At 42.9% G+C, this 27,987-nt stretch overlaps 1 protein-coding gene across 1 annotated transcript; it reads right to left on the reverse strand.

Moving 5' to 3' along the window:
• Positions 1 to 2,263: 2,263 nt before the first annotated feature.
• ccdc85al (coiled-coil domain containing 85A, like) lies at positions 2,264 to 27,658 on the reverse strand. The gene is made up of 4 exons (XM_047578177.1): positions 26,523 to 27,658; positions 24,246 to 25,344; positions 5,543 to 5,600; positions 2,264 to 3,341 (listed from the first exon to the last, which is right to left on the reverse strand). Exons 1-4 carry the CDS (start codon positions 26,766 to 26,768, stop codon positions 3,323 to 3,325), a joined length of 1,422 nt encoding a protein of 473 aa, XP_047434133.1. The 5' UTR covers positions 26,769 to 27,658; the 3' UTR covers positions 2,264 to 3,322.
• Positions 27,659 to 27,987: the final 329 nt, after the last annotated feature.

Here is a 27,987-nt window from a genome sequence, read left to right on the forward strand (position 1 = left end):
TGTAATAAATTAACATCGGGACATTTTGGTCATAAAACCTTGGCTCCACGCGCCTGTTGACGACTCCCATAAAAGTCTTCATCTTCCACAGATGGACAGTAAACTCCACCAAGCTAACAGCTTCCCAGGCAAAGTGTCTCCATCACTGGCATCCGCTGCATGTATTTGCATGTAGATTGTGTGTGCTGCAGTAGTTCATCTGCTGTTGATAGGCACTCCCGGCTGATCCACTGGTCATCTGGGCAGGCTACGTGTCTGATCCCTGCGTTAATAGATTACTTGAACCATGGTTATCCATGGCTCGGGTTCTTAAGGGTGTGTCGTTGCTCTAGCGGCCGACAGATTTGGTGTGGTGTTTATAGATTTACCCTTGCAGCGGCCGGGTATGCAGATGGGGAGGATTGACCTGCTGCGACCTTGGAAGAGTGCCCTGGTGGAGGACGACGGCGACCTCGGGATGGGCAGGACATGCTGCAATGCAGCAGAGCAGATCGGGGCGCTGCATGCTCGCAACCCACACACACACACACACACACACACACACACACACACACTAACAGACACTTGAACTGCAGCGGTGTAACCATGCACAGATGCACACGAATCAACACAAACACTGCTTTGTCTTCCTGCGTCCTAATCAACCGGGAGGAAACACGTACACCACCCACATGACTGTGCATATTGAGTAGCACGCACACAGGCTCCTTCACTTCTACATCCCTTCATAAATTCTCACATGAACACTGAGACAGGATGCTTGCAGACACGTGGACTACAGTGGAAGTGGACATAACACATTAGCTAATGGAAAACCTATAAACTGTTAAAACCTAAAGCACATCCTTAGTCTAATGGTACAACCAATAAAGCAGACAAATGTTTGTGTTACAGTGTATCTATGTCCACCCAGTTACACAGATAAAAAAATTATTTTACATTTTATTAGTGTATTTTTCATAAAAGCCTACTATCATAGTGCAAAACTTCAACAGTAGCATTAAAAATATTTTCTTTCCCTTTTTTTCCACTGCACCAAAGCCCATCTGATCATACAAATCTATAAACAGACCTTTACTGCAATAATGCTGTGTGCTGTGGACAAGGCAATCACTCAATTTCATCAGCCAGTATAGATCCTGCAGTCGCCCCAGCAGGGCATCCCATAGGAGGACAATATGCAACATCAATGCCAAGGCATGTGATTTAAACACCAGCCCAGCACAGGCCCTCATGAAAGAGAAGAGATTTTCTGGGGCACAAATAAGTTAACCCTGATGACTCCGGGCAATCAGATGAAACCAGATCAGCTTCAGTTCATTTTCAGTGGCACCAAGAGAGCTCTGATGATAGTCCAACCCAGTGGACAACCTAATGTGGCGTTGTATGTTTGACCTTGGACTGACTTTCATTCATTATCTGGGGGCGTAACCTTATCAGACCTCGACTGACCAAACTTAGGTTCCCTCCTCTAACAGTAATATGAAAGAGGATCTTTATACTTCTACTGTCCATAGAACAATGGCAACAAGATTGTTGTCAAGTTTGTCGCAAGATTCTGACACATCACATTTCTGTGTGTAAAACCCATAACAAATACTGCAGTGAAAGGCAATGCCGCAGTGGTCTCTTCATTACAACGAATATAGCCAAAATTATTTAATTCTGTATATTCCAATATCCTGTTCCCAGGCTAACTGAGTATTAAGTGAGTATTAATCCACCACTAAAAGTAGTCCCTGAACAAATGCATTATTTCTTCTGACTGAACAATGTTAGCAACAAAGTAAAACGACATTTCCCATCACACTGTACTGTGCGTTTGTGTGCGATTGTTTTTTTTATATGTGAAATGTCGTCATCGGTATCCTCTGACCAAATTACAAAGGCAGAGGCAGGCAGTGATGTCAGAAACCTTCAGCATTGCAGCAGATGTTGCAGGATGTGAGAAGAGGTGATGGGTGCAGAGGAAGGAAGAGCCGGCTATAACAGTTCCACTGATTTCACAGGAAATTCTTGACACTTTTGTTTCCTGTTGGACAGGATGAGGTGTCACAGCATGGGAAGTTTTTAACATGACTAACTACTCCAATACAACAAAAGGTGGATTTCATTTTGCTATCATCTTCTAAAAACACAAGAAACAGCCTTTGCTCTGACAGGTTTTCTCTTAGAGCGTATCTGCTGCTGCTGTGTGTGACTTGTACTTTTTTTTCTAACCTTCTGAAAGTCACCTTGGAGCCAATCAAAAACCAACGCACTGTTAGATAAAGAAGTCTGTTTATTATTTGATATATATCATATGCATTTTTCATATAGTAGTTCTAATACCAGTAAGTCAAAAATAATAATCATATAATATTTGTATATATAGATATATAGAAAACTAATCCAATAATCTACTTTTTACTTGGACTTTACTTCCTTGTAAAAAAACAACATGGAGAAATGTATAATCTTCTCCCCAGCTTCAATATAGGCGCTTTAAGGGAATAAAGAAGATAATACAAAAAAGAAAAATTACACCTGAACATTGCATCTCATAGAACTAGAACATCTGTCAGCAGCTAGTAATGTTGACCACCTTGGTTTAAGACACAGGAAGAGGTTGTTTTTTTTTTCTTTGCTAGAACATCAGACAAATATGTTTCTGTTTTTATGTTCAGTTGAAATGGCAGAATCTTTATGAGGAAGAGAGAGGAGACGATCGTAATCGTGTGATCATTTGGATCTGGAGACTGAGACAAAACATTAGATTACACCGGTCTCATTACACACTTTGAAGATGATGAGTTTCTATGGAGGATGGAGGAGAGGAGGAAGAAAGCAGGGAAAACAGGGTGGGAAATAGGAGGGGTATAGAAAGTTTCATGTGCTTCTCCGCCAATCATCCCCATTTGTAAACAGAGGGTAGCAGCACAAACAGTGCAAAGTCCTCTTGATCTCCTCTCACCAATCCCCAGCATCCCTCCCCTTCTCTCTAGGTTCTCTCCAGGAGGTAGCCATGTCACAGTTGGCAGGGAGCGATATCCGCTCTGATCCGTTTAGCTGCGGCAGTTTTCACGCATTTAAACCAACTGTTCTTATAGCGTCCTCCCCCACAAAAAAATAAATAAAGTAAAACTTCCACCCCTATCCGTTCAAACTCGCCATATGTAGAAATGAAAATATGGAGGCAGGCTGTTTTAAGGGCTGTGGACATGGATGAGGCCATGGACTACAGACCATCCGGAGCCACGGAGGCCGGCATCCTGGGGACGCTGGAGCGCTGTCCGATTGAAGCCTCCCCTCCCTTGGAGAGGCGTAGATGGTTGGGTTGTGGTCAAGAAGAAGCATCAAAGCTGTATGGGAAAAAAGAAGGGCGAGAAAAAGAGAGTGTTGGTTTTGGTCCACAGGGATTTTGGAGGCAAAATTGATCATTGACTGATCAGGCCACAGATCTTCAACAGGAGGTCCGCGACCCCTAGGTGTCTGTGGAGATACTGCAGGGGAAAAAATCGTTGGTTGATTAGACATTTTTTATAATTTTCTTTTATTTACCCCCACAATTTGGAATGAATCCAACATATTTTAGTAAAGGGATAAATTAAGTCAGTCAGCACTTCACTCATTTGCATGCGATACAGGAGCTGACTCAATAGCGCACTGTTTCACACAGACACTTGTCAATCTAAGCCTCGAGTACAAAGTAGGCCTGTCACTGCTGAGCCAATCACAAGGTCACATATTACACGCTGACTCTGTTAGGTGCGAAATAAAAAAAAGAACATTTGGATCAGTCTTTTATTTGAATATCTTAAAATTGAATGCAAAATTATGATATTAATCTATACTTTTAAATAGCACTGGGTCAACTTTAATACAGAAGATATATAGTAGGTAGGGGGTCCCTACTTAATCTCTCCATCAGTTTGGGGGTCCTTGGCCTGAAAAACGTTGAAGACCCCTGGATTAGATGTGTGAGAGTGGGCAGTGTTATTGCAGATAACATTAGTGACAGACATAATCCTCCTGAATGCAAGGCTCTTCTTAGTAATGGCAGTGCATCGAGTCAAACTGTAAGGCTGGCTATCGGAAGAAGAAAGTGGTTTCTTTTAGAGTTACTTGACAAATCATATTCACAGCTGATATTTGACTTGATTTGTCATGGTGGGAAAAGCACAGATTTCATCACTTAATGATGGCTCCATTCTCTCTAATCTAGCTGTCCCAGTAAGCCATGATACTGTGGCAGTGAGGCCAAACTCACAATGGTACAAAAACATCGTTCATTTTGTTCAGTTTTTTTTTCTGAATTGTCAATATATTACCTTGCTGAATAGGTCCTGGTCACCTGGCTCCCATACGATGTTTAAGTTTAATCTTGAACATTGTCTTCTCACTGTTCTTACAATAAGGTCTGCAGTTTTAAATATTAATGAGTTTTGTTTTTTAATGTGGCTACCCAGAAGATGGCTTTAGCTTGTTACTGATATAAATCATCAGCCAATTAACTGGTTAGAAAGCCATTATTTAAAACCTGTCACGTCCTCTCATGAAGTGATAAATACATAGATGGCTAAATACACTGAAGCTGCAAAAGTGTGTACAAGAAACCAAAGAAAAGAGAGCCAGAGAGAGACTTTGAGTGAGTAAGCTGTTCATCTCTGCAGGCTTTTGTGTTGCTTATCAGTGACAGATCCTTCTTTCCTGCCTGCGTCTGTCTCCACTGCAGAGGGACGGCCACGGGACCTGACTCCAAGTCTGCACTCTTAGCACATCCCTTCTCTGAGCTTGCAAATCACATCCTGACATAAAGTACGCTTTCTTCTTTTCCTCACCTGAGACACTGATATTTCTGCAGGATGCAAGTGGGGCTCAAGAACAGAGGGAGCGATGGCCTGAAAAATGTTAATGAAAGAAAAAGAAAAAAGCTCTTTCATGAGAATTTTAAAGATAGTCACCGTGTGCATGGAGAGGGATCATATGTTGTAGCATGTGCATTTACAGTGGGCAAAAACTGGCTGTCCTCCGGGGGGTATGTCCTGTCATGCGATCATTAAATATTAACACAGCTATCTCGCCCTCCCACTGGGGTCTGAATGAAGATGTAGCATGGCATACAGGGACAGGGAACGGTCACCTCTAACTCCGTGGTCTCACGCTAAACCCAACATGATTACACCTGGGTTGGACCAGGCATGCAAACACATTACTCATCCAGAGGTGGACTAACTCATAGAATTACCCTGCAACGACACGAGATCACAGCGGAATATGTTTTGTTTATCCTTACCTCAGACAGAGAGATTTCATTATTTAATGCAAATCCTTCTAATGTGAATCTGCCCAACCCTACAAAATGTAAATAGGTTTTGAGGCTCCTGCCAAAAGAGCTACACTGAATGGTGAAATAGAATAATGGGAGCTAATTACAGGATTATGGACCCTGGTGGAAAAAAAAAGACAATGACCTTCACTGGTCGTTCTTCTTCTTTCAAACACACTAATTACCACAAAAGAGGTCTTATGAAAAAGAAACAAGGTGGAGAGGGGCTCTTACCTGTCCCATAGCTTGACATTTCTACAGTTGTTGGTGCAGCAGCCGGCCGATATCAAAGCTGTGTCAAAGAGAGAGAGACAACTCTTAAATGTGTTTATTTTGACAAGTGAAGAGCACCTCATTAAATCTAATAATTTAGAGCTGACATCCGTCTGTTTAGACTACCAAAGCAGGGGGAAGTGACTCATAAATAATACATGTTGATGGAGCACCAGCTTTTGTTACCAGCTGAAGTTTCTGTCAGATATGGAACAGAAAATTTGTTGGAAAACATGGTGCCACTCACCTACAGAAAAAAAAAAAAAAAAAGATGTTTGAGGCTTTGGAAAATACACCAACTGACCTTGTTTTCTGAGAGTTAGACAAGTCCACTCTTAAGCTTGGTTTATACTTTTGTGTGTGTGTCTACACCATAGCCTACAGTGGTAAACGTCATTCTGTCATTACGCCACTAAAACCTTTGTCAGTGGCTGGTCAGCTGTGCCAAGTTTCCCTGCATTCAAACAATCCTGAGTGGAAGTAAATGGCTAATGGTGGAGTTGGAGTTAATACATGATGATCAACAGTTACTCTTACTTAGACTCCAACCACACAGAAATGAGAGAAGATGATGAGTAGGCGACAGAAGGAGGGTAATGTGGTGTTTCTGTCACATGTATTTACATTTCTGGGGAGATGCATGTCCTCCCTACGAGGGAGGTAATTCTACAAATAGATTCAATGTAAAACATTTTATTTTAAAGGACCTATAAACAGGAGGCAATTAACTTAGTTTAGCAAAAAGATGAGAAGAAAAGCTGGACATGTTCTGTCCAAACTTCAGTGTGGTGGAAGTATTTCTAGATACACTTTGTTGATCAAAGGTAGATAATCTTGTCCAGCATGAAATACACTCAGTTATTAGACTTGTTAGGTCTTATTCTGGATATGCCTGACCTGTTTTTCATCTTGAGCTGATGGCAAGTCAATAAGTGAGCCTGATGGCTGGATGTCACCTTCCATGTGTTGTGCAAAGTTGCATTTTTTTTAAAATTTAGCTTTAAGTAGATAAAATAAGGTTTAATTGCCCTGAAATAATAGTTATTTGTTAAACAGATTAAAGGGTTACTGTCTTATTTCAAGGTTTCCAGGTGTTTTAATATGTTATTTCTTAAGCTGGACGAAGGTGAACAAACTTGGGTGTTACCATAGATGAATGAGAAAAGAAATGCAATACAATTAACTCAACAGTTAACTACATTTTCTGACATCTCATATGTGACCTAAACACTAAATATCAGACCTATAACGGCAGCGGTTTGTGTTTGAACACCTTTCGCATATTGTTTTGCATATTCCAAAGCCTGGTTACTGTAACTCGAAATGAACTAGTTTCTATCTCTGCAGCAGTGGTGCAAGTATCAGCCACGCGCCGTCACGTGGTTTCCTCTGGAACAGGCTCAGACGCACATCAGCAGTCAGACAGATTTATGTAAACCGTAATCACAGGAGACGAAGTGGACAGACAGTGTGACAAACTGAGCAGCTTTGTCCACTTAAAGTTCAGTCACGCTGTCTAACACCCAGCCTGGCATCGCGCTATCACACTCATCTTCACCACCCTTAAACGTGGGGCAGACTCTTGACACCGTTCTGACATGCTCGACCGAGGAGTGCTGCTTTGCTTTATTTCTGCCTCTCAGGAAAAATGTTGCTGTCAAACAAGATGGTATAAATCCAAAGCTGTATGACCTTCGCTGACTAGATTTCTGGTCACAAGCAGTGGAGAAATGCCTTTGCCTTAAATATGTCTCCTTTCTCTCTACCTTCTCTACCCTTTATAATTCTTATATCTCTTTCTCTCTCAGGCAGCATTTTCCTCCTCCCTCTGATTCCATAATCATGTTTTCAGCACATTTCCTCTCCTTGGTGGGCTAACATCTCACATTAAAGATTCACAACACTATTGTGACCGCCAAGTTGTGCAAAAGATCCCAGTGGCTGCTTCTCTATGTTCCCTGCCCCTTCTCTCGCTGTGTTTATCTACAAGGGGGGGGAAGTGGGAATGTCGGCAAGAAAGCCCAAAGATGTGAAAACGTCTTTAAAGTGCCGGCTGGATGCAGCTGTGTGCTGGAGGATATTTTCATTTGGAGGTCAGGGTGTGTGGAATGGGATAGATTTCACGGCTTATAGAGGTGCAAGTGTGGAAAAAAAAAAAAAAAAAAAAAACACACGATCACATGCGCCTCGTTCCCTCCTGACACAAGAGCACAAGTAAACACCCGGAGAGAGCACAGTAAGGGTAGCTGATAGTTATTTACCGTAGACGGTAGATCTGAAAGCAGCCTGCTGTGAACATGGTTCGCTGGATCAATACAGAAGTAGTCTAGCAGTGACACCCAAGCAGTTTCTAAAAATGGTTGTGTATTGATGCTAAAATTAAAACCGGCATGTATCAGTCAGCAAATCAGTGAATTTACATGTTGTTTATTATATGAGTACAATATGCATTAAACGCAGTATCTAACATACACGGTGATTAGTTCTACATGTGTTCTTCTCATAAAAAAAACATGGTTCCGTCTGTTCCTGAGTCTTACAAAAAGAACTGCTACTTAATAATTCCATTCAACATGTTTGCAGCCATCCCCCAGCAGGATGCAGCCCGACACAGACACAAACACACAAAAAGGAACAACTCACAGAACAGCACAAGGTGTTGACCTGACCTCCAAATTCACTAGATCCCAAACTGATTAAGTATCTGTGGGATGATCCCCGTCCCCTCAACCTATAGGACCCAAAGGCCCCCACTAACAACATCCTGTTGCCAGACACCTCAGGTCACCCTCAGAAGACACATGTCCATTCTCTGATGAGTGACAAAACACCAAGGAGATCTACACAGTAATAGGAAGGTCGTCATAATGTTATGTCTCTTTGATGCGTATGTTGTTATGTTGCCATCCATTTATAAATGAATAGTTTAAACCAGTGCTTTAAGTTTGAAAAAAAAATAAAAAATAATAAGATTTCTGGTAATCCTACCTGCAAAAGAAGAACAAACTTAATGTGTCACACAAATTAAAAACCTATGTTTAATGTCCGGTTTTCTCTGTGGCTGCATAACTTATATAAACTATTTAAATTGTCTGTGACATGTGGTTCAGTCGACTCTACAAACATGTGACGTTAGATTTTTGCAAAAACAAATAAGTGATTGTTTAGTGATACCAGATAGAACCGAGGTATGACAGGAAACATTAAGAAAGTGGTGGTTCTGCACGCCGTCTCTGGTTGAAAGTAACACATTTGTTAACCCATCACTGCATCATTGGAGCACTTAAAGATCAGTATCAACATCCTTCCTATCTTTGCTGTGTACACTTATCTGTTAGTTAGTTCAAGTTGATCACCATCACAGTTCTCATGTTCTCTCTGTGGAATTAGCAGCAAAGCTCAACGTTTGGCTACATTTCTGTGTATACGCATTCCACCACAGCTTCATTAGGTTTGTGTGGAGCCTCCATACCTAATGCACCACCATAAATCTACACACTGAACAATCCCAACAGCTACAATGCACAGGTGCAGCTGAGCTGGGGCAACTGTAATCGAGGGGGAACTACAAATTCCTTGTGTGCGTACATACTGTATATACAGTACATGACCAACACAGATTAGATTTGTGTAACATGCTGGTATATTTACTGCTGGCTGACGCCTATTGGTAAGTTGGAAGCATTCAGACTGCACTGCGACTGTGAGATTTTGTGTTACAACGGGCAGAACCCACAGATTGAGCTTCACTGCATTTCTCCCTTTGCTTTTCGAAGCACAGCTGTGTTACATTAGACCTATATTTATTTATCTTTTTGGCAGCAGTCGTCTTGACTAAATAAATTTTATGGAGCAAAAGCAAATGGGGGCTTTTACAGGGTATAAAATGCACAAATATTGCACAGGTGAATTGATGCTTTCAGTGTAAGCACAAACAGTGGCACCTAAAATGAAAGACATCGCAAGTTTGTTGTATTTTTATTTATTTTTTCCCCTGCAGTATAAATACACAAACCAGCACAGCTACCAAAAAACACTGTCCATACTTTCATGTGTCTCCAGTCTAACGTGAACCATGTGGCCCGCTGAGAGGTTGGTTATTAAAAATATCTACTTTAGGCCAGCGCCCCTTGATACAGTGTGATCAGTTCCAGATGTTTGTCTGGAGCATTTTTCATAATAAAGTCATGACGGCAGGAGGGCCTTGTCACCATCCTGCAGTATGAAGGCGAGTGGGGCCCTGATCGGTTTCAGCCGAGCTTGATATTTTTGTCTCTCTGCATCAACGTTTGTGTCAGTCTGGCTAACAGTATGGTCATTTTAGGGTATACACACACACCCATCGCATGTCACGACATAAAGACAGGCATAGAAAATATGTCAGGAACAAAAGATCTGAAGCAAAAGCTGGTGGAAACAAGAGATTTTTGTCCAAGTTGCTCAGTGTTGGGTCTTAACATTTAAACCGCAAGCACTTAAAGCCAAAAAAGAATTGCTTGAATGGATTTGCTGTCTCAAGGTCAGCAGTCACAAGCACACAGGTCACAAGATTACTAACATCTGTCTTGTGATGGTGGAGTTTAGTTAACACACACCAGCAATGAGCCAAAAACCCTTTAAAGGGGACCTGATCGGAGCCTAATGAAAGTTGCTCTTTCTGAATTCTAACCAGCGTCTGTGACCTCTTCAAGGGGAGTTATGAAGTGAGAAAACATGCAGCCCACTTGGATGGTGTTTGTTGATTTAGTTATGGGCAGGGTGTTAAAACCAAAATTGGATTTGAGAGACGTGCAGGGGGGAGGGGTTCTGGCGTGGGTCAGAGAAAAGAGATATGGATAATGTGATTACTTCAGAATAATGTGGAGGCCAAGCTCCCTCAAATTCCACCTCTGCTCACCAGCGCTCAAGCGAAAGCCTCTAAATTTCCCCACAAAGAGATCTGTGAGATTGGCTTGGGAGAAGCTGCTCCCATACTGAATAAATCACTGTTACGGATGGTCAACTCTTCTCCCTCCGCAGCCAGACAACAATTATTAACTCTATGCAAGTCATAAACTTACAGCTCATATACAAGCCCTCTGTTCAAGACCATTTTAAAACGCTGTTTACAAAATGAAAGTCTTCTTTTTCAACACAATTACAGAGAAAAAAAGAGAAAAGTGGTTCAAGAAAACGTGGCTGTATCAGTTCGCCGGAATCAAGCCAGTAAACATATGGACCCCCTCCATCTCTAGAACTTCTTTGATCTGTCAATTTATCCCCTTCTCTCTTGCTGTCTCTCTCCTTCTCTCAATTTACAGAATCAATGCAAGGTAATTTCACATGGCCTCTCCCACAGATCTTCTAAAAATCTGCCATATAAATTATTCAAGCTGGCTGGGCAGGAAAGCCCGTGGAGATGCATGGTAGATCAGTGACCTTCCGTTTAGCTGGCAGTCAGTCAGACACCCAGAGTCAGTCAGTCAGTCAGTGAGGCAGCTTGGCAGGAGAGCTACGTGCCTTAAGGTCCCTCAGGCTGCTGCGGTCAGTGCTGTCATGTGCAACTTTGGAGCACTAGGGTAAGTTCAGAATGCATAATACAGAGATTATGCATGGCCGCAACACATGCACCAAGCTGAAACAAGATGCTGGACATTGATAGAGTCGAGTCAGTGTTTGGTGAGGCACAGACTTACTATATCAGGATGAACTTCAGAACGGTACGGTTTATCTGTTTGGTCAGCTCTGCAGCACTACAATAGATTTTGGTCCCGACATGTTGATCGGCTACACTGGCTGGAAACATTACATGTCAATCAGTGCCCCCGTTAGGATACTTTTCTTCTTTAAAACTGCATTAAATAGACCAAAATGTATCTGATTGGTTGTAAGACTATCCTCCAATTTGCCGCAGGGATATTTTGTTTTCAACCTCTGTGCTCTCTCTGCGTCCGTTTTTTAGTTTATTAAAATAGTTGAAGCGCTCCGTGGAAATGGTGCAGAGCAGGTTCACATGAGAGCAACAGAAAAGTCTAGATTTCCCTAACTGCTACTAATCAAATCAGCACAGATTTGCTACATTTATATAGGTATGCACATACAAGGTGTTTGTTCTTTGCATTTAACATATGGAGCAGTGGCCAGCCATGCAAGGCGTCATGGGAGGTTATAGAAGCAACCCGGTCCAGAGCGCCCACAATTATGGATTTTACAATTAAACAAACAGGAAGAAGAAATTAACAAAATGGGTAATACATCTAATGCTGGTGAGAAAATCGATCCCAATGTCATTTTCTTAGTAGGAAAAGTACAAGTGTATTAAAGGCATATTGTGGAACTCATTACATACTGATCCACTGTGAATGTCAAGACAGCAAAAGTCTCTTTGCATTCAATATGAAACTGCTACACATATCAGCTCTGACACATTCGCATGCCACCTACCCGAAAAATAAAATATTCTCACCGATTTAGAGACTCAAACACTCACTTCTATTATGTCTCAGTGGGATATATGTAAGCGTGATAATATGCAAACATTATTTAGGACTAGACTCATTTTGGATAATTAAACATTTTAAATAAAAGTACATTTTTTGGTTAGATTGAAGTGGTTACATGATGGTTTAAATTGTGTGCTTGCAATCAATTCCTGCTACAAATTTACATTTTGGAGACTATAATAAGCTAATAGTAAACATATTTCTAAAGGTGCTATTGACATGAAATTTTCACCAGGGGTTGGTAACAACCGAAGTAATTCATACATAGAAAAGTATTGAACACACTAACCAATATTTATTTAATAATTTTTACAAACGTCTTTGTTGACAATGGCAGCTTTAAGACGCTTCCTGTATGGAGAAACTAGTCACATGCAATGCTCAGGTGTGATTTTGGCCCATTCTTCCACACAAAAAGTCTGTAAATCTTGAAGGTTCTATGGGCCTTTTCTATGAACTCTGATTTTTAGTTCTTTCCATGGATTTTCAAGTGGATTCAAGTCAGGTGACTGGCTGGGCCGTTCTAGCAGCTTTATTTAATTTCTTTGAAGCCAGTTGAGAGCTTCCTTGGCTCTGTGTTTGAGATCATTGTCTTGCTGAAATGTCCACCCTTGTTTCATCTTCATCATGCTGCTAGATGGCAGCAGATTTTTCTCAATAATGTCTCGGTACATTTTTCCATTCATCCTCCCTTCAATTATATGAAGTTTGCCAGAACCATATGCAGAAAAACAGCCCCACACCATGATGTTTCCAGCTCCAGACTTCACTCTCGGTGTGGTGTTTTTGGGGTGATGTGCAGTGCATTTTGTCCTCCAAACATGGTATGTGTTATTATGGCATCCGAAGAGTTTTGCTCTCATCTGACCAGACTATGTTCTCACAGTATTTTAAAGGCTTGTCCAAATGTTGTGCAGCAAACTTGAAACAAGCTTCAACATGCTTTTTCTTCAGAAGCGGAGTCTTGTGTGGCGAGCGTGCAGACAGGCCGTGGCCGTTGAGTGCATTGCTTATTGTTTTCTTTCAAACAATTGCATCTGCTAATTCCAGGTCTTTCTGAAGCTCTCCATAAGTGGCCCTTGGCTCTTGGACAACTCTTCTGAGTTCTTTGCTGTTACCCATCATGAGATGTTCCTTGTGTGACACCTTGGTAATGAAACACCTTGTAATAGACCATCAGTTTGGACTGAACCAGCTGATATTCATTTGCACTGACAAGGGACAGAATGGCTTTCTGATCACTGAGAGATTTCAGCTGGTGTCTTGTCTTTCCATGCCTTTTTCCACCTCCCTGTCTGTGTGCGTTCAATACTTTTTCCCTCTGTCATATCACATTATTACACATAACTTAATTTCTGAACTTATTTGTTTTGGTTTCTTTCTATGTATGGATTACTTGGGTTGATACCAACACCTGGTGTAAATTTCATGTCAATAGCACCTTTAGAAATATGTTTACTATGAAAAATTGTGATGTGTTCAATACTAATTTTACCCACTGTGTATTATTTTTCCTACAACTTTCCAAATTGGTCTCTCACTGTTGGTACTTTTCAGCCTTACTTTATAAGCTTTGTTGCTTGTAATGCATTGTGCTGCTTTAGCATCAGTTGTATGCTTTAAAGTAGATTTTTGTCACATCATATTATGCAGAGAGCAAAAATACACAAATAAGACAGCAAAAACAGTCACTCTATAGTTATCGGGAAAGTGTCTATAAAAACTGTAATGAAGTGAGTATGAAACACCAAATAACTTGAAGTCTCCGTGTCTGCAGCAAGGCTCGCTGTGCAGCTGAAGTGGACCGTAGAGAGATGAGAGCATGAAGCTCACTGGAATACAGAGGAGTAATTGGCGCCCTGGTGGCTGATCAGGAATACCAGGGCAGTCTGTGTGAGTGTGTGTATGGGTTCATTTGCCTTTGTGGTTTCAACGCACACACATCTACAAAACATAAAAAAGAGAGACCAACCATGTGAACAGGAATTACTCCAAAACAAACATACAAAGTGTTTGATGGATGGACTTTAAAATGTAAGATTCATATTTCAACAGAAGAGATGACGAAAAAGAAAAAACAGAATCCAGTCAGACTGATTCGCAAACACATCAACCGTTAACTCTGCTTTTGTTCTCGCCAGTGAAGCTCCCCGTCACCCCTCCACATTCTACAAGGGCTTGCGTTGGCACTTGCATTGTTGTCGTGTGCATTCTTCTATGATCCTCAGAGGTAAATTAAATATTTACGCAGACATTTGCAAGATAAACCGCTCTTGTCCCATTTTAATATGTCGCCAGCCATCACTCCTCGATGCTGATGAATAATATAAGAGGCCGTTTACGGGGTAGCGTGCTGAGGATTGCGAAGCGTGCGGCTCAGACCTCAGATGGGTGGGGAGAGGTGCAGCACTGGTCTCTCAAGGAGACAGCAGACTTCCCTCTCCTCTACTCCCAAAAGCGGGGACCTCAATGACCTATGTCCTGGGGCTGAAACTTGTTTACACATTTTCAGACTGTTCTGTCGCTCCCTTGCTAATGAAAACAACAGCAATCCTTTAATGGCCGTGTCATAAAAGCCATTTAGATTTGGCCAGAAATAACGCAGTGCATTGCATCAGATGCAGTGAGTAGGCGGTTTGTTTCAAAACAATGCAATAAAATCTAATTTATGGGCAACATTTTGTTGTACGAAGTCTGTGAACAGTGTGCAACCCAACATCTTGGTGCAATCTCTTTAAAAAAAAACTGCAAACATTTCTTCTCACACGGAAGAAGTGAAAATGAGATTCTTAGCACTTAGATAGAATTTATTTTTTTTTTAATGGCGTCACTAGAATATTGACTGCTATTACTAGAGAGTTGATCTTAATTTAAAGAATTCCAGTACAGAAAATCCCCAGCTCAAGAATTCTCTCAGTGACATGTTTGACCTGCAGCTAAAGCACTCACAAAGCTGGATGAAAGAGGTAATTAAATGTACCTTTTGCTGTAACAGTGAAGGAAATGAGCCAGTCAGTCTGGAGCAGCAGGGGGGGAATGAAATTGATTTCAATATCTCAGAGAGGAAATCTCACAGACCAAATAAAGACATCGCTGAAAGAGGAAGAGATAATGACATAAATATAATGACGGTGGTGCCAATCATTTCATGTTGGTAGGATAAGCCCTTCCATCCACTGTAATGGGAGCCCCACACATGTCTCCACCATTAGATCAAACGCATCTATGCACAATGTGAACAGGAGATAAATGTATGCACCAGTAAAACAGATTTTGACATGTCTTATTCCTCATATATTATCCCTTTCTCTGTACTTATTCGAACAGATGGCCGACCGTAAAAACCATCACACTGTGAACAGGGAAGCAGCTCCTCTGATGCTTGACCACGACTGACAGGCCCCACAAAAAAGCCAGCTAACTGAGCATTACACAGAAGAAGAAATAACGTCTTCATTCTCAAAAAAACACATTTAATAACGTGGCCTTATTTGAATTAAATACAGTCCAGATATGGAACGTATCGCCTATGTGTTATAGCAGCTGGGCTGACTTAGGACTTTACAACAGAGTGATTCTGAATGATTCTCCTCATAGACTCAAAATTAGGTGCTTGTCTGTATTTCACAATATGTGAAGCTGATTTCCTTTGTGCATACATTTCTCATGTCAAGAGGAAAGACAGTACAAGAGTTTTACTTGCTGTTCTTTCAGCATATGTTGTTGCCACCTTATGCGCCGTTTATGCTTCTGTATCTATTTGATGTAAGTACGTAGCTCCGACCCTACACATCTCCCCAGAAATGTAACTACACATGAAGGCAACGCAGACCGCAAGAGCTGTGATTAGTCTGCTTGGTAGTAGCCTGTTTTCGCTCTATTATTTCTGGCAGCTTCTCCATCTCTGCAATTTTCGTCTCACTAAAGATGTAACACACTGAGAAATGGTTAACTGAGGAGATGAGGATACAAACATTTGCATGATTCGTGTAAAGCATTGTTGAAAGTGAAACAGGAAGTAGAAACAAAACTTACACAGGTTAGCCAAAAAGACACAGCACCGTCTGGTGTCTGGGTGGTGTTATTACAGAGCGAGCCACAATGACAAGCATGCAAGTATAAATGGCTGGCACCAGTGCTGCCTTGGCATACTATAATTTTAGTAATACTTTTTTTTTTTTTAGTTTGGAGGCTGAAATAAATTGAAATATCTCACTTTTGTGCTCTGGTTTATGATGTTAATATGCCAGCTAGCAACAGCACTGTACTCATACTGTGTCAGCTGGATAAGTCAAGCCTGAGCCTCAACCAGCAACTGTCGCCTATGAGGATCACTACAATAGGCTAAGTTAACATTACATGGTGAAATAACAGAAGTGACTCATCTCACACAATGACGAAGGAGCAAGTCAGTTGCCGACACTCTTTCGTAGAGAGACCTCTCATCAGTGTAAAGACTCAGTGTTTTTAGATTAATTGCTGGTGCAATCTTCAACAAAGCCGTAATAATTCAAGCACTGTGGTAAATGTGATGTTTTAGCATTAATCATTCTCCAGAAATGTATGACTGCAGTAGCCACTGCTCAGCAAAAGTCACATAAATTTGCAAACAATTCTACAATGTTCCAGAAACTTAAACTTCCTCAGTTAACTTAATTACTCATGAAAGCTGCGTTTCATTTTGTGGTAGTGTTCGAGGAGGTCATTTCCTTCCAGTCAACATCAAAGCTCAAAGCCCACGCACTGTCCATGGTGCACTCGCCCAGCTTCACTCTCCTCCTTGACTCCCACTTAAGCACCCGAGACTCAGACTGACGGCTCTCAGCAACAGCACACAGCTACAGCCCAAATAAATGAAACATAGTTAAATGTGGTTACTGCTGGTGACTTTGGGACAGAGATCCCCCCCCAGGCTCAGGACATGGCAGCCACTCAACTTCCAGTTAATTACCTGGCCTAGCAAACTATTTTCCTCTCAGCTCAGTGGGCTGCTCCCCACTGGCATGGTGTAAGAGGACAAAGGCTGTTCTCCATTCCAGTTGGTTTGCATGTCTACTGGATGACTGAGGCTACTGTGGTGCATTTGTCACATACCTCTGGGGTTTGGGCTGCAGCGACGCTAGTATGCACCCAAGTGGCCTCCTTCATCACTCATACAGCGATTTACGTCCTCCTGATTCACAGTGTCTTTGAGAACAGGATATCCTAATCATAGCTCGCACCCTTTGTGTATCGGAGGCTCAAAGTGCTGTGCAAGCACCTAACAATGCTTTTTCTTTGTTTGTTTTTTCTGCAGTACACCTTCATTCTTAAGGTCTCTCTCTAATTTATAATTTAACCTGCCAAAAATAATCTCTGTTCTCTTGTTAGACACACTCCATTTCCTTTTGACATCACAGCTGTTGTGAGTATTTGGCTGGACGCTGGCGTGGGACCTAAAAGAGTAGCCTGCATCCTTTGTGTGTTACACCTGAAAGCGGCGATATATGGCTGTTTCCTCCATCCAGAAGGAACGAGCTTTAAAGAGATGAAGCTGACATGGGCCCAATTAAAAATGACAATGATATGCACCAGAGGTAGATAAACAAAATGCCTAATCATGCTCTCCTTGCTTAGTGGCTGCTAGCTCTGATGGCCTATAGGCGAGGGTGTTTGAAATAATTGGTCTCAGGTGTGAATACGAATTCAAATGCCATGATAACATTTAAATGTAACATTTTCCCAGTTGCTGGATAAAGACATCCACCTTGAGAATCACACATCTCAGATGACCTCCACCGTTTTGTCTGGAATTCTTAACCGGCTACCTTGCCTTTGCTGTGTTATATGATAGCTACTACCCAAGTCTGCAGAAAAAAATGTGGTGGCATGAGATTTAAAATACTTTTCGAAAATAAAAACGCATGTTCGTGTCACAGGACAAATCCAAACAGCCTCAGTGCCACTGCAGTTGGTTACTAAGAAGTAAATGAAAGGTAAAGCTGAAATGGTTGCCATCCAGATGAGGCTGTCTGGAAATAGTACTCATCCGTTTGAGTTAGAGCATCCTAATGCTCCCCTAAATCCTTTCATACCAAGCAGCTGTGACAAACATTTGAGTTTCAACGCGCTGCTTAGGGTGCGAGACTTCACAATTTGTCGAGGGAAGCTTTCCATCTATCGCCTTGGCAGACACACGAGGAAGAGGAGGATGCTGGAGTCGGAGGAAGAAAAGAAGACGTGTTGAGGGAGTGAAGGAGGGGAAGAAAGCATCCAGTAATCCACTCAGATACTTCCTCAACCCTCGTCCTCAGTTCAGCCTGGCAAACAGTACATCCTCCAGCTTCCTCCAGAAAGAAGACTTTGTAATCAGAGTTGCCTCTCTGTCCGACAGCTGGTTGTTCACACTGTCGGCCAATTAGGACGGAAGGAGGGAGGAAGACAGAAAGAGGATAGAGAGATAGCCTGGCTTTCTCAGTGACACTGGAGAGGGAGAACATTATCTGAGGCCTCAGCTTCAGTGATCGTTTCCTGTTTCCCTGAGAGGCAGCAGCACTTCTGAACAACAGCCAGAGGAGCTGGATGGTCTGAACTGATGCTGCAATTATAACGATCAGGACATGCAACGAGACAGTGGTATGATCTTTGTTAATTCAATATGAAACAGGGTGGAAGCACTGATGAATGGGTAAAAAAAAGAAAACGCACCACAAAAGACAAGGGAAAATGTGTTAAGCGATGGATTTCTCTACATTGTAAATCAGTGTTTAGGGCACGAGAGAGACAGATGTGAGTATACACAGGAAGAGATGCAGCGATACGAGACTGTGAAATGTGAGTCACATTCAGTCAGTTGTAAGAAACTAATCTCAACTCTGAGCCTGAGGCTAACGAGAGACACTGTTAAAACCTACTGACACTGAGTTCCTAGGACGGTCACCTTAAGGACACATCGTCCATGACTTTGGCTTCCTACCACCAAATTCACCATGTTGATAGTTGGCTTGGAGGGTGAACCCAGCATTAACAGCACTTTATTTTCAATCAGAAAGCACAAGGAGAGCTAGAGCTATTTTTTTCTGTTCCACTTGTTTAACACAGAAACATTATGGGTGGGAAATATAAAAAGGGTTACCGGGCAACCAGAGCCTGGAACATCCACTAGTGGCCAATTGTCAGCTGCAAAGAGATGGGCCACGAGTCCTTTATGTGTGGACTGGGCTATACAGTTTGACAGATGTTCTCAATCTCTTTTAAAAGCAGTCATACACGAGTTAAACTGTAAATATACTCCACCTTAAGCCAAATGTTACTATATTTATCCCACTAGCTTATTTCTACAGTAGAAACATTGTTCTTTCTACAGTTCCCACTTCACAGTTGTTCCCCAGTACATGGAACACATCCTGAAGCAATGTGAACCTATTATGTAGGGTTTTGTGGGGATTTGTTAGAAGAAGCACTTCTATTGTTTAACATTGTTTGCCAATGTGTGGGCGTGTTTAAGCTCATTTTAGCTGCTCTTTACTCTTCGAGTTTATACTCCACCGCTGAATCCACTACCTGTGACAGCCTCAATTACATTTCTCTGACATACTGGTTAGACTTCAAAGTATTTTCATTTGTAAAAGTGACAAATATGAATAAAAAGACATACAGTAAACGTTACATCTGTGATCCAGGCAGGGATTTAATTTATGATTTCCAGAAAAATTTAGAAATGAAAAGATTCTACTTAAAAAAGTATAAATGTCAAAGTCTGAGCTCCGAGAGAGAAACTCAAGCCAAGGTGACGCTTTCATGCAGAAGCAGCTTCTCTGATGTCTCTGAAAATGGTGGCATCCAGATAGCCCGGCTCTTACATTAACAAAGGACGCAGGCTGTCTGTAACACCTAATTTGGATGTTGTGTGTAATACTATAATTAAACTTATGTAAAATATTGTGCGTGGCAGTTTCTTATCTCTGTTCAATTTCTGCCTGTTTGTTGATGTGTTAAATTAAACTCTGCTGTCCATCCTACAAGGAATTCATTGTATTCAGTGATGCTGATGATTTACGCTCAGAACTCATGATGTTTGAATTTCCAGCTTTTAATGTAAAAGCAGCATTAGGACAACAAATATAATTGATTGTAGTGGAGCCCAGATCTGACAATGACCCTATTCCTTTGTGCATGTAGCTTTGTGACTGCATGCTGAAACAAGCTTTTGGCAACGTGTGTATATGAAATCACGAAAGTTTAGTTTCAAAAAGTGGTAAATTGGCTTCTCCTCTCTAAGTGTATATTGCACATTCGCACTTCAAGAAACTGTGTGTGTGCGCTCAGTTTTTATTATGTTGTGGGGGCCAAACTCCTGTGGAATACTAATACTATAACCCGCTATGTTGCAGTTTTCAAGGCCCCACAATGTTTTGAGGGTTAAACCCTGTTAAGGCTTGATTTTGGGCTAAAGGTTACGACTAGGGTTAGGGTAAAGGGCTGGCAAATACATTATGTCAAAGGAAATCCTTTTCAAAGATAGAAACATCAGTTCAGAAATGAAATTACGTGTGTGTATATGTGAGTGTCTGCGTCTTCAGTGGTATCCCAAGGACAAAGGTTGCCCCACACACTGCACTGTCTTTCCTTTCCCACACAGCCCTTTTTTCCCTCCCTCCTTCCAATCATCTGAGCCGCTTAAGCTAATGTGCAGAACTTGTGATTGCTAATGCAGAAAACATGATTAAGTGTTCTCTTTTTTGACAAAGAGCCTCTGCAGTGCAGATATCCTACAGGCTTAGTGAACATTCACCCCTCCAGTCTGGGTCAGGAGACTACAGAGTTCGTAGCTGATTATTTTCAAAAAGAAGCAGTCTATCCCAAGCAAAGGTGCTTGTGATACATTGCGATAGGATCGGACCATTAAATTTAAGGTGCCGTTTTTTATTTAACTTATTATTTTGTGAGTGTACATTAATCCTTAGTATCAAATAAGTCAGGCTTTACCGTCTTATTCCTTTATATGGGCTTATATATATGAGCTTGTAAAATCCAAATCCATTCATTTGTAACTTATGTACCTCGTACTCACTAAATTCTCTGAGTGACTCTTTAGATGCGCTTATGTATTCTTAACATGAGACCCTCTCACGAGGGTAAAAAAAAAGGCAGAATACGTGCAATAAGCTTCCCAATAGATGTCACGGCAGAGCGTATGTAAAGCCTGCAGAGGTCAGAGCGTTGTTTTGCCTTCCTTTTGGATTTTGTCAGGAATTTAAATGGCCTGAGCTTCAGCACTGCTGAGTGACACGTTGACACAAGACTTTCATTCGAAAATAAACCTACACCGCTACAGTAACCCTGGACGGGACACTTTCAACCCAAATAGCATGCACGCACACACACACACATACACATACACACAAGCATACTCACAAGTACATAAAAATGAAATAATACTGTGCAAAGGGCTTAGGGGATAATCCATGCGAGTGGAGTGTACTACATCGTCACAGGAATTAAATTCCCTCTTCATCCAAAAAAAGGACAAGGCAGTAAAGCTGGGTCAGTGGATGACACTCACAGACATGGCCACAAATCTGCTCTCTTTACTACCTCACAATAGGCTTTCATATCTACAGTATCTGTCACCTCTACTCCCCTTTTTTTATGGTAAAGTAAGAAACACATCTAGCTCTACATATGATGCAGTGACACTTGAAGTTAGTGTCCTTGTCATGTCAGTGGAGGCATGGACACCCTGTGGGAGACATGTTCATGAAAGACATAAACTGCCATTCTGACAGATAACAAGCTATGATGTACCAGTATGACTCCACAAAAACTCAGACACACTTGAACTGCTGTCGCACACACGCCCTAATGAAGTCTTTACAGCCCTTTTTAAAGGCTATGTGGTGCATGCATTTCACTACGAGCTACGTACACGTCAGTAACGCCACACTTGGCAAACCCCCAGGCCCTAGGGCCAGCGAGTGCCCTGTGCACTCCCAACATTTTCCAGTTAAGGATTTGCGAGGCATTAATGTGGCGTGGCTATTGCAGACATCATATGGGTTTCAGGTTACATCAAGATTGAAATCTCCTCCAGAGCTACAGGGTACGCTGAGAGCTAAAATAGAAAAACAATGATGATCCAAATCAAAGTTGTGTGCGTCTTTATGATAATCTGCGGCAATCCATAGAGATTGCAAAATGGCTAAAGTGACCACGTGTGCTGCTGGAGTATAATTTGTGAGTTTGCATCGGCTGTTGCTCCAGGCATATATTGCTCAATCACAGCGTGAAGAGGGTAAGAATATCAAATCAACAGTTTTACATCAAACATTGAGCTAAACTGAATAGACTGCCTGCTACACAGCACAGTGCACCGTAACGTCACCCATAGGATTCCTGAAAAGTAGGGGTGGGCGATATGGCAAAAATATCATATCACGATTTTTTAAAAACAAAACCACGATTTCGTTTTATCACGATCTTAAATTGAAAAATTAAAAACAGACAATTTAGTCCAAAGAACCTTTCTTAATAGATTTTATTTTAAGTAGTTGCAGTTTTGCCTGCATGTGCAAACAATCAAGTTTAAGGTAAACAACAACAAGATATATCTTTTGCAAGATAAAAGGTAACTGCTTCTGTTACCTGTTTCCATCGCTTGCTTGACTTGTCATACAGAGTGCCTTTGTTAAACATCTGTGTTAATGTTGACTGTTTTGGTTATGCTAGCTGCTGCCTCCGCTTGTGGTTTCGGTGCCGCCAGGCCCCTCGCTGTTTGGCAAATGTTCTGTGCACAGAACAGGTTCGAACCTGTTCTGTGCACAGAACATTTGCCTGCGCTTCAGCAGTTGAGGACAATCCAAACCAATTCCATATAATGGAAGTGGAATTTTTTTTAGTAACCAACCAACCATTGTTCTCCATGCGACTACCGCTACACACATAAACAAGGAGGCGGGTAAGAAAGCGCGTCACTCCCCGTAATTCGCTATGATTGGTCGGTCAGGTTGACGACATAATACGTCTGGTGCATAGAACTGCAATTTATAGAATGTGCCCTAGACGATCCCATGACATTTTGACAGATGGTCTTCACGTTGTAATCGTTCACGATTTAATATCGTTATGTCGCCCACCTCTACTGAAATGCACTTTAAAGCTCAGCATGGTGACATTTTACATACACTAATGGAATTCAATAATATGTCACCTCCAGGCCCTGTCAGTCTGGTAAATGACCATGTCCTTCAAACTCCAGAATTGAGACTTAGTGTCTTTGGCCACAAGCTCAGATGACTCTAATGACAGTGGTGGTGCTGCATTACAGGGAACATGTCAATCTAAGTCGTTAATAAAAAGAAAGGACTCATCATTTTGTGGCCATAGCAGAATTATAAACAATGGCAACCGCTAAAATCTCTCTCCCTCTCTCTGTCTGTAAGTGTTGGGTAAACCCTGCTCTGTGTAGACTTTCTATTTCTCTTGCAAAGTCAGGCACATATTTCACCTTGAGGAATTTGTCCTTTAGCATCTGAGAGCTCTGTGCCGCTCAGCACTTTTTTTTCCTCCAGAAATCATTATCAGCCACCGTGGGGTATTTAAACAGCAGCCAAGTTGGTACTTTGATTTTCCCCGTCCTGTCTGACATCCCCAACTCCCACTGATCTCACTAAGATGGACGCGACCGGAGCAAAGATTTTAGGGGTTATTTATCATGTAATAATTTGCCCTGTGTTGCAACAGTTGTATTACACCACAAAAATGCGCATGGATCATGTTCAGCTTATACTGAACATTTAAAATGGATATTTTGGAACCCCGCACTTTCTCATCCAGTCAGCCAACCCACATTCCTCTCGAGACACTAAAAAAATCAATAATGCTGTAAATTTTGCAGCAATCAGAACGAGGAACAATATCTCTAGTTTCCCAATCAATCACAGATAACCCAGACAATTTCACCGTGAAAGAAACAATCTCTCCACTGCTGAGCAACAATAAATCATCAAATCCTGAACTGTTTTTTTTGTTAACTTTTCGCGTTTGCTTGTGTGTCTGTGAGGCTTGACTGTGTCCATTTGTACGTCTTTCTGCATTAGAGCGTTCTTGGAAAAAGCTGGATTAGGCGTGGTGTCGGTTAGAATGCATGACGACGACATTACAAGCAATCACACAAAGACATGCGCACGCGCGTACACACTTACCATTCATGCCATTATAGATGCTCCGATGATGTGGCGAGAGCTCATCTCCGGTCGGCCTCCTCTGCCCCTCTCTCACAGGGCTTCCAAACTTCACGTGGTCAGGGCTCATACTGTACTGGTGCCTATGAGTTTCGGGGCTTCCGCCCTGGACCATGCAGCCCTTTTCGTGGTGCTCACCCGACCCCAAATGCGCCTGCCTGGGCTCTGGGCTCCCACAGCCCATGCTGCTAATGCTGCTCCTGTGGTGCCTCTGGTAGAGCTCCCCGCTGCCCCCGTGGCCCAGGTAGTGCTGCCTCTGGCCAAGGAGAAGATCAGAGCTGTGGTGCTTGGGGTGCTGCTCCGGACTACGACGACCCACGTTCCTTCCGTATTTTTCCGGGCTCAGGCCCCGCATGACCCGACTGTGGTCAGGCACAGATATGGAGCCACAGCGGGGTCGGCAGAGCTGGGGCAGGGTATACGGGTACTCCAGGCTTGTACTCCGGTGGCGCCCAGCTGGGTGCTCGGGACTGGACACATCCCTGTCTCCTCCGCTTCCTCCTATTGCACTTATGCTGCTACACCTGGGTTTATGCACAAGCTCGGGGCTGCCCTTTTCCCCACCACTGCCGACGACGCCCACCCCTGCAGCCAGGTGGGGCTGCTTGTGGTGCGGGTGATCGGAGCTGTCAGCACTCCCCGCGCTGGAGGTGCTGCTCCCGTCCCCTACGTCTCTCATCAGTAGCCCCTGGCCAGGCACCAGCAGTAAACTATTCTGGCTGTCTATGGAGTTGCGGCACCCTCCCATCATTACACCCCCTCCACCGCCACCACTTCCCCCGCCACCGCCTCCTCCAACTACCACCCCCTTCTCCTCGTCCAGCAGCAGGCAGAGCTCCTTCAGCTCCAGGTTCTCCCGGATTACCTCCTCTTGCCGAACCTCCAGCTCCTTCAGCTTCTGGAGGTAGAGGGTCACCTCTTTGCGCATGATGCTGGCACTGTAGCGTCCCAGGCGCTGCCACTCTCTGGACACACGCTTTCCTTTCTGACGGTCATCGTCCAGGAAGCAGCACAAGTCCCGGAGCTCACGATTGTCCTCCTGCAGCTTCTGGTTAATGTCCTGAAAGGGAGAGAACAACTCTTTCTGTGAATCTGTCTCCAAGCAAATCACTGGAGCAGCTGCCGATGTCAGTTTCATTGCTCTTACAGATATCAGCTGACCAGTGTATGCAATCATAACTAAATGTAATCTTAATCCTCTTCCTTTTGCCCATAAAAGCACAGATTCACTGTGTACCATTCAATATGAAATACATTATGTAGATGAGATTTCTACATAAGAGACAAGACACACTGATTTAAGGTAAGACTCTGAAACCGAAACCAAATGCCCTAAACATTTTTTATGCTTAAGTAACATTTACTTAAACATTCCATCTTCACCTCCAAAAGACCTCCCTCTTTCCTCCTTCTGTAACAATTTCACTCTCCCCTGTGCCCTCTCTCTCTCTCGCTCACTCTCCCTCCAGCTCTTCCCTGTGTAATTAGGCTGCATGGATTGGTTAAGGAGGTGACAAGGTCTACAAGTAAGGCAAATGATCCCAATGTGCCTGGTCTCTGGCTACCTCAGGCTGGGCTTCAGCTCCAACTGTAAATACTGTGGACAGTGTGCCAAATTTAGAAAACGAATGCAGTGGGTAAAGGTTACTGAAAGGAAGAGAGCCTGCACACACCTGCAAAGCAAATGCCACATTCCTCTAAATCCTGCACAGGGCACGCTGTAGATTTATGTGGAACAATTTTAAAGGAATGTAAGGTGTGCGCAGACAGAAAGAGAATGGAAGCCAGATTTGAGCCCTGGCATGTGGACAGAGGGGTAGATTTACAGAAGAAAATCCCTTTCTCTTCGCTATTAGGAAAATGCATTTCTCCCTCAGTCTTTAACTCGCTCTGCATAGGTTTTATTTTTAAGGTGTAGATTTAAGGCACCATCAGTCATTAGTTTTGCTCGCAAGCTCAGACACCTACCCCCAGTTCATATTTACAATGTCCCACCTCACGCAAAAAGTTGAAATGTTAATTATAAGGCTGCCCCGGATTGACAGTTTACATTTGTGCAGGGGTTCTGCATTCATCCGTGTCGCATTGTCACGCAGGCCTACACACAATGGCACGATGAACTTCGTGATATACCGTCTACTGTTTGCAGGAAGCAGCGGAGCATCCCTCATGCTATGCGCGTTCTCAGGTGCACTCCAACCCTATGAGCTCATCCTTCACCAATGCGCGCCCCCTCACCTTCAGCCCCCTGATCTCGTTCAAGTGCAGCTGGAGGCTCCGATTGACCTCTCGGATTAGATTCCCGTGATCCAGAATCACGCTCATCTTGTCGGCCTCGGACCGCCTCAGCCGGCGCACCAGGTCCTCCTTGGTCCACTTGAGCAGCTCCTCGTCAGTCAGCCCGGAGATGTCCTCTGCTGGACTTTCCGTCTTCGCTATCGACAGCTGGAGCTGGGGCTGGGGCGGTGGAGTCGCTTTCTCCATTGGCACAGCTCCTCCGGCACCGACAAAGGGCAGAAAATACTTGGAGGCTCGTTGACGACCTCTGCTCGCATCCGCTCCCCGGCAGACTTAGGGTGGAAAACGGTTACCGGCAGGAAATCAGTGGCATAGTTTGGCCTTTTCTGTTGCTCCCGACTCTAACACTCTCTGCTAGAGCAACAGCTGACGATGCCGGCTGAGTGCGATACAGCGGAGAAGATGCTCCACTATCACTGCAACATCCACACAGCCGAGATGGACTCTGTGCCGCCGACATGCAGCGTGAGTTGCCGTCTCGGATTTGTATCCAAATTCTGCCCGGAACGTCGTGAAAGTGGAGGAAAGCTTCGGCGGACACACACCTGCCGCTCGTAGGCTCTGCACGCTGCGAGAGAGAGGAGAGGAGAGGAGAGTCCGCTGTGCACAGCAGAAACACAGGGAGAGGAAGCTGCTCTCCCCCTCTCTCCCTCCAGGGGTTTGAGCTTCGCCGAAAGTTAAGCGTGGCTGCAGCGCCGCCTACTGTTCAAAAGACTTCTAACAACTGCCTTATATGCCAGGTTATTGCAGGGAAATCGGAGATTCCTGGACTTTCTGACAATCCCTGCCATAACCGTGCTTCCTACAATTTGGAAGAACTATAGAGATGATTTCCAAAAGAAAAATATCCTCAGAAAAAAAACAATAACATTTAACAAAAGGAAAATGTGTTAGTTAACCGCGTAACCAGCCCGTGCGTTGTAGCATAAAGATGACGAACAGTCAAGAATTTCAATTGAAAGTTTTTATTAACATGAGCAGACAGTAAAAGCAGCATGACCACAGACTGCTGTGAATAGATTAAGGTATGATTCTTAGTTTCCTGGATAAAACACAAAGCTCAGTAGGCTTGTCAGAAGTTACTCATTACAAAAGAAATAAAAGGTATTATTATTATTATTATTATTATTATTATTATTATTATTATTATTATTAGACTTGGACTTAGACAGACTTTAATGATCCACAAGGGAAATTAAATGGTCATAGTACATAGTACAGTTGGATAGAATAAGGTATAAAAGCAGTCTGTTGGAGAGTGAGCTCCTCTGCCCCTCAAATGTTTGGGATGGATTGTCTATAACGGAGAGCAGTTTATCCAATGTCCTCCTGTCCCTCACTGAGACAAACGTCTCCAACTCCCTACCAATCACATGTCCAGCCTTTCGGATCAATTTGTCGATCC

This window comes from Mugil cephalus, chromosome 2, assembly GCF_022458985.1.
Source record: "Mugil cephalus isolate CIBA_MC_2020 chromosome 2, CIBA_Mcephalus_1.1, whole genome shotgun sequence".
NCBI lineage: Eukaryota > Metazoa > Chordata > Actinopteri > Mugiliformes > Mugilidae > Mugil > Mugil cephalus.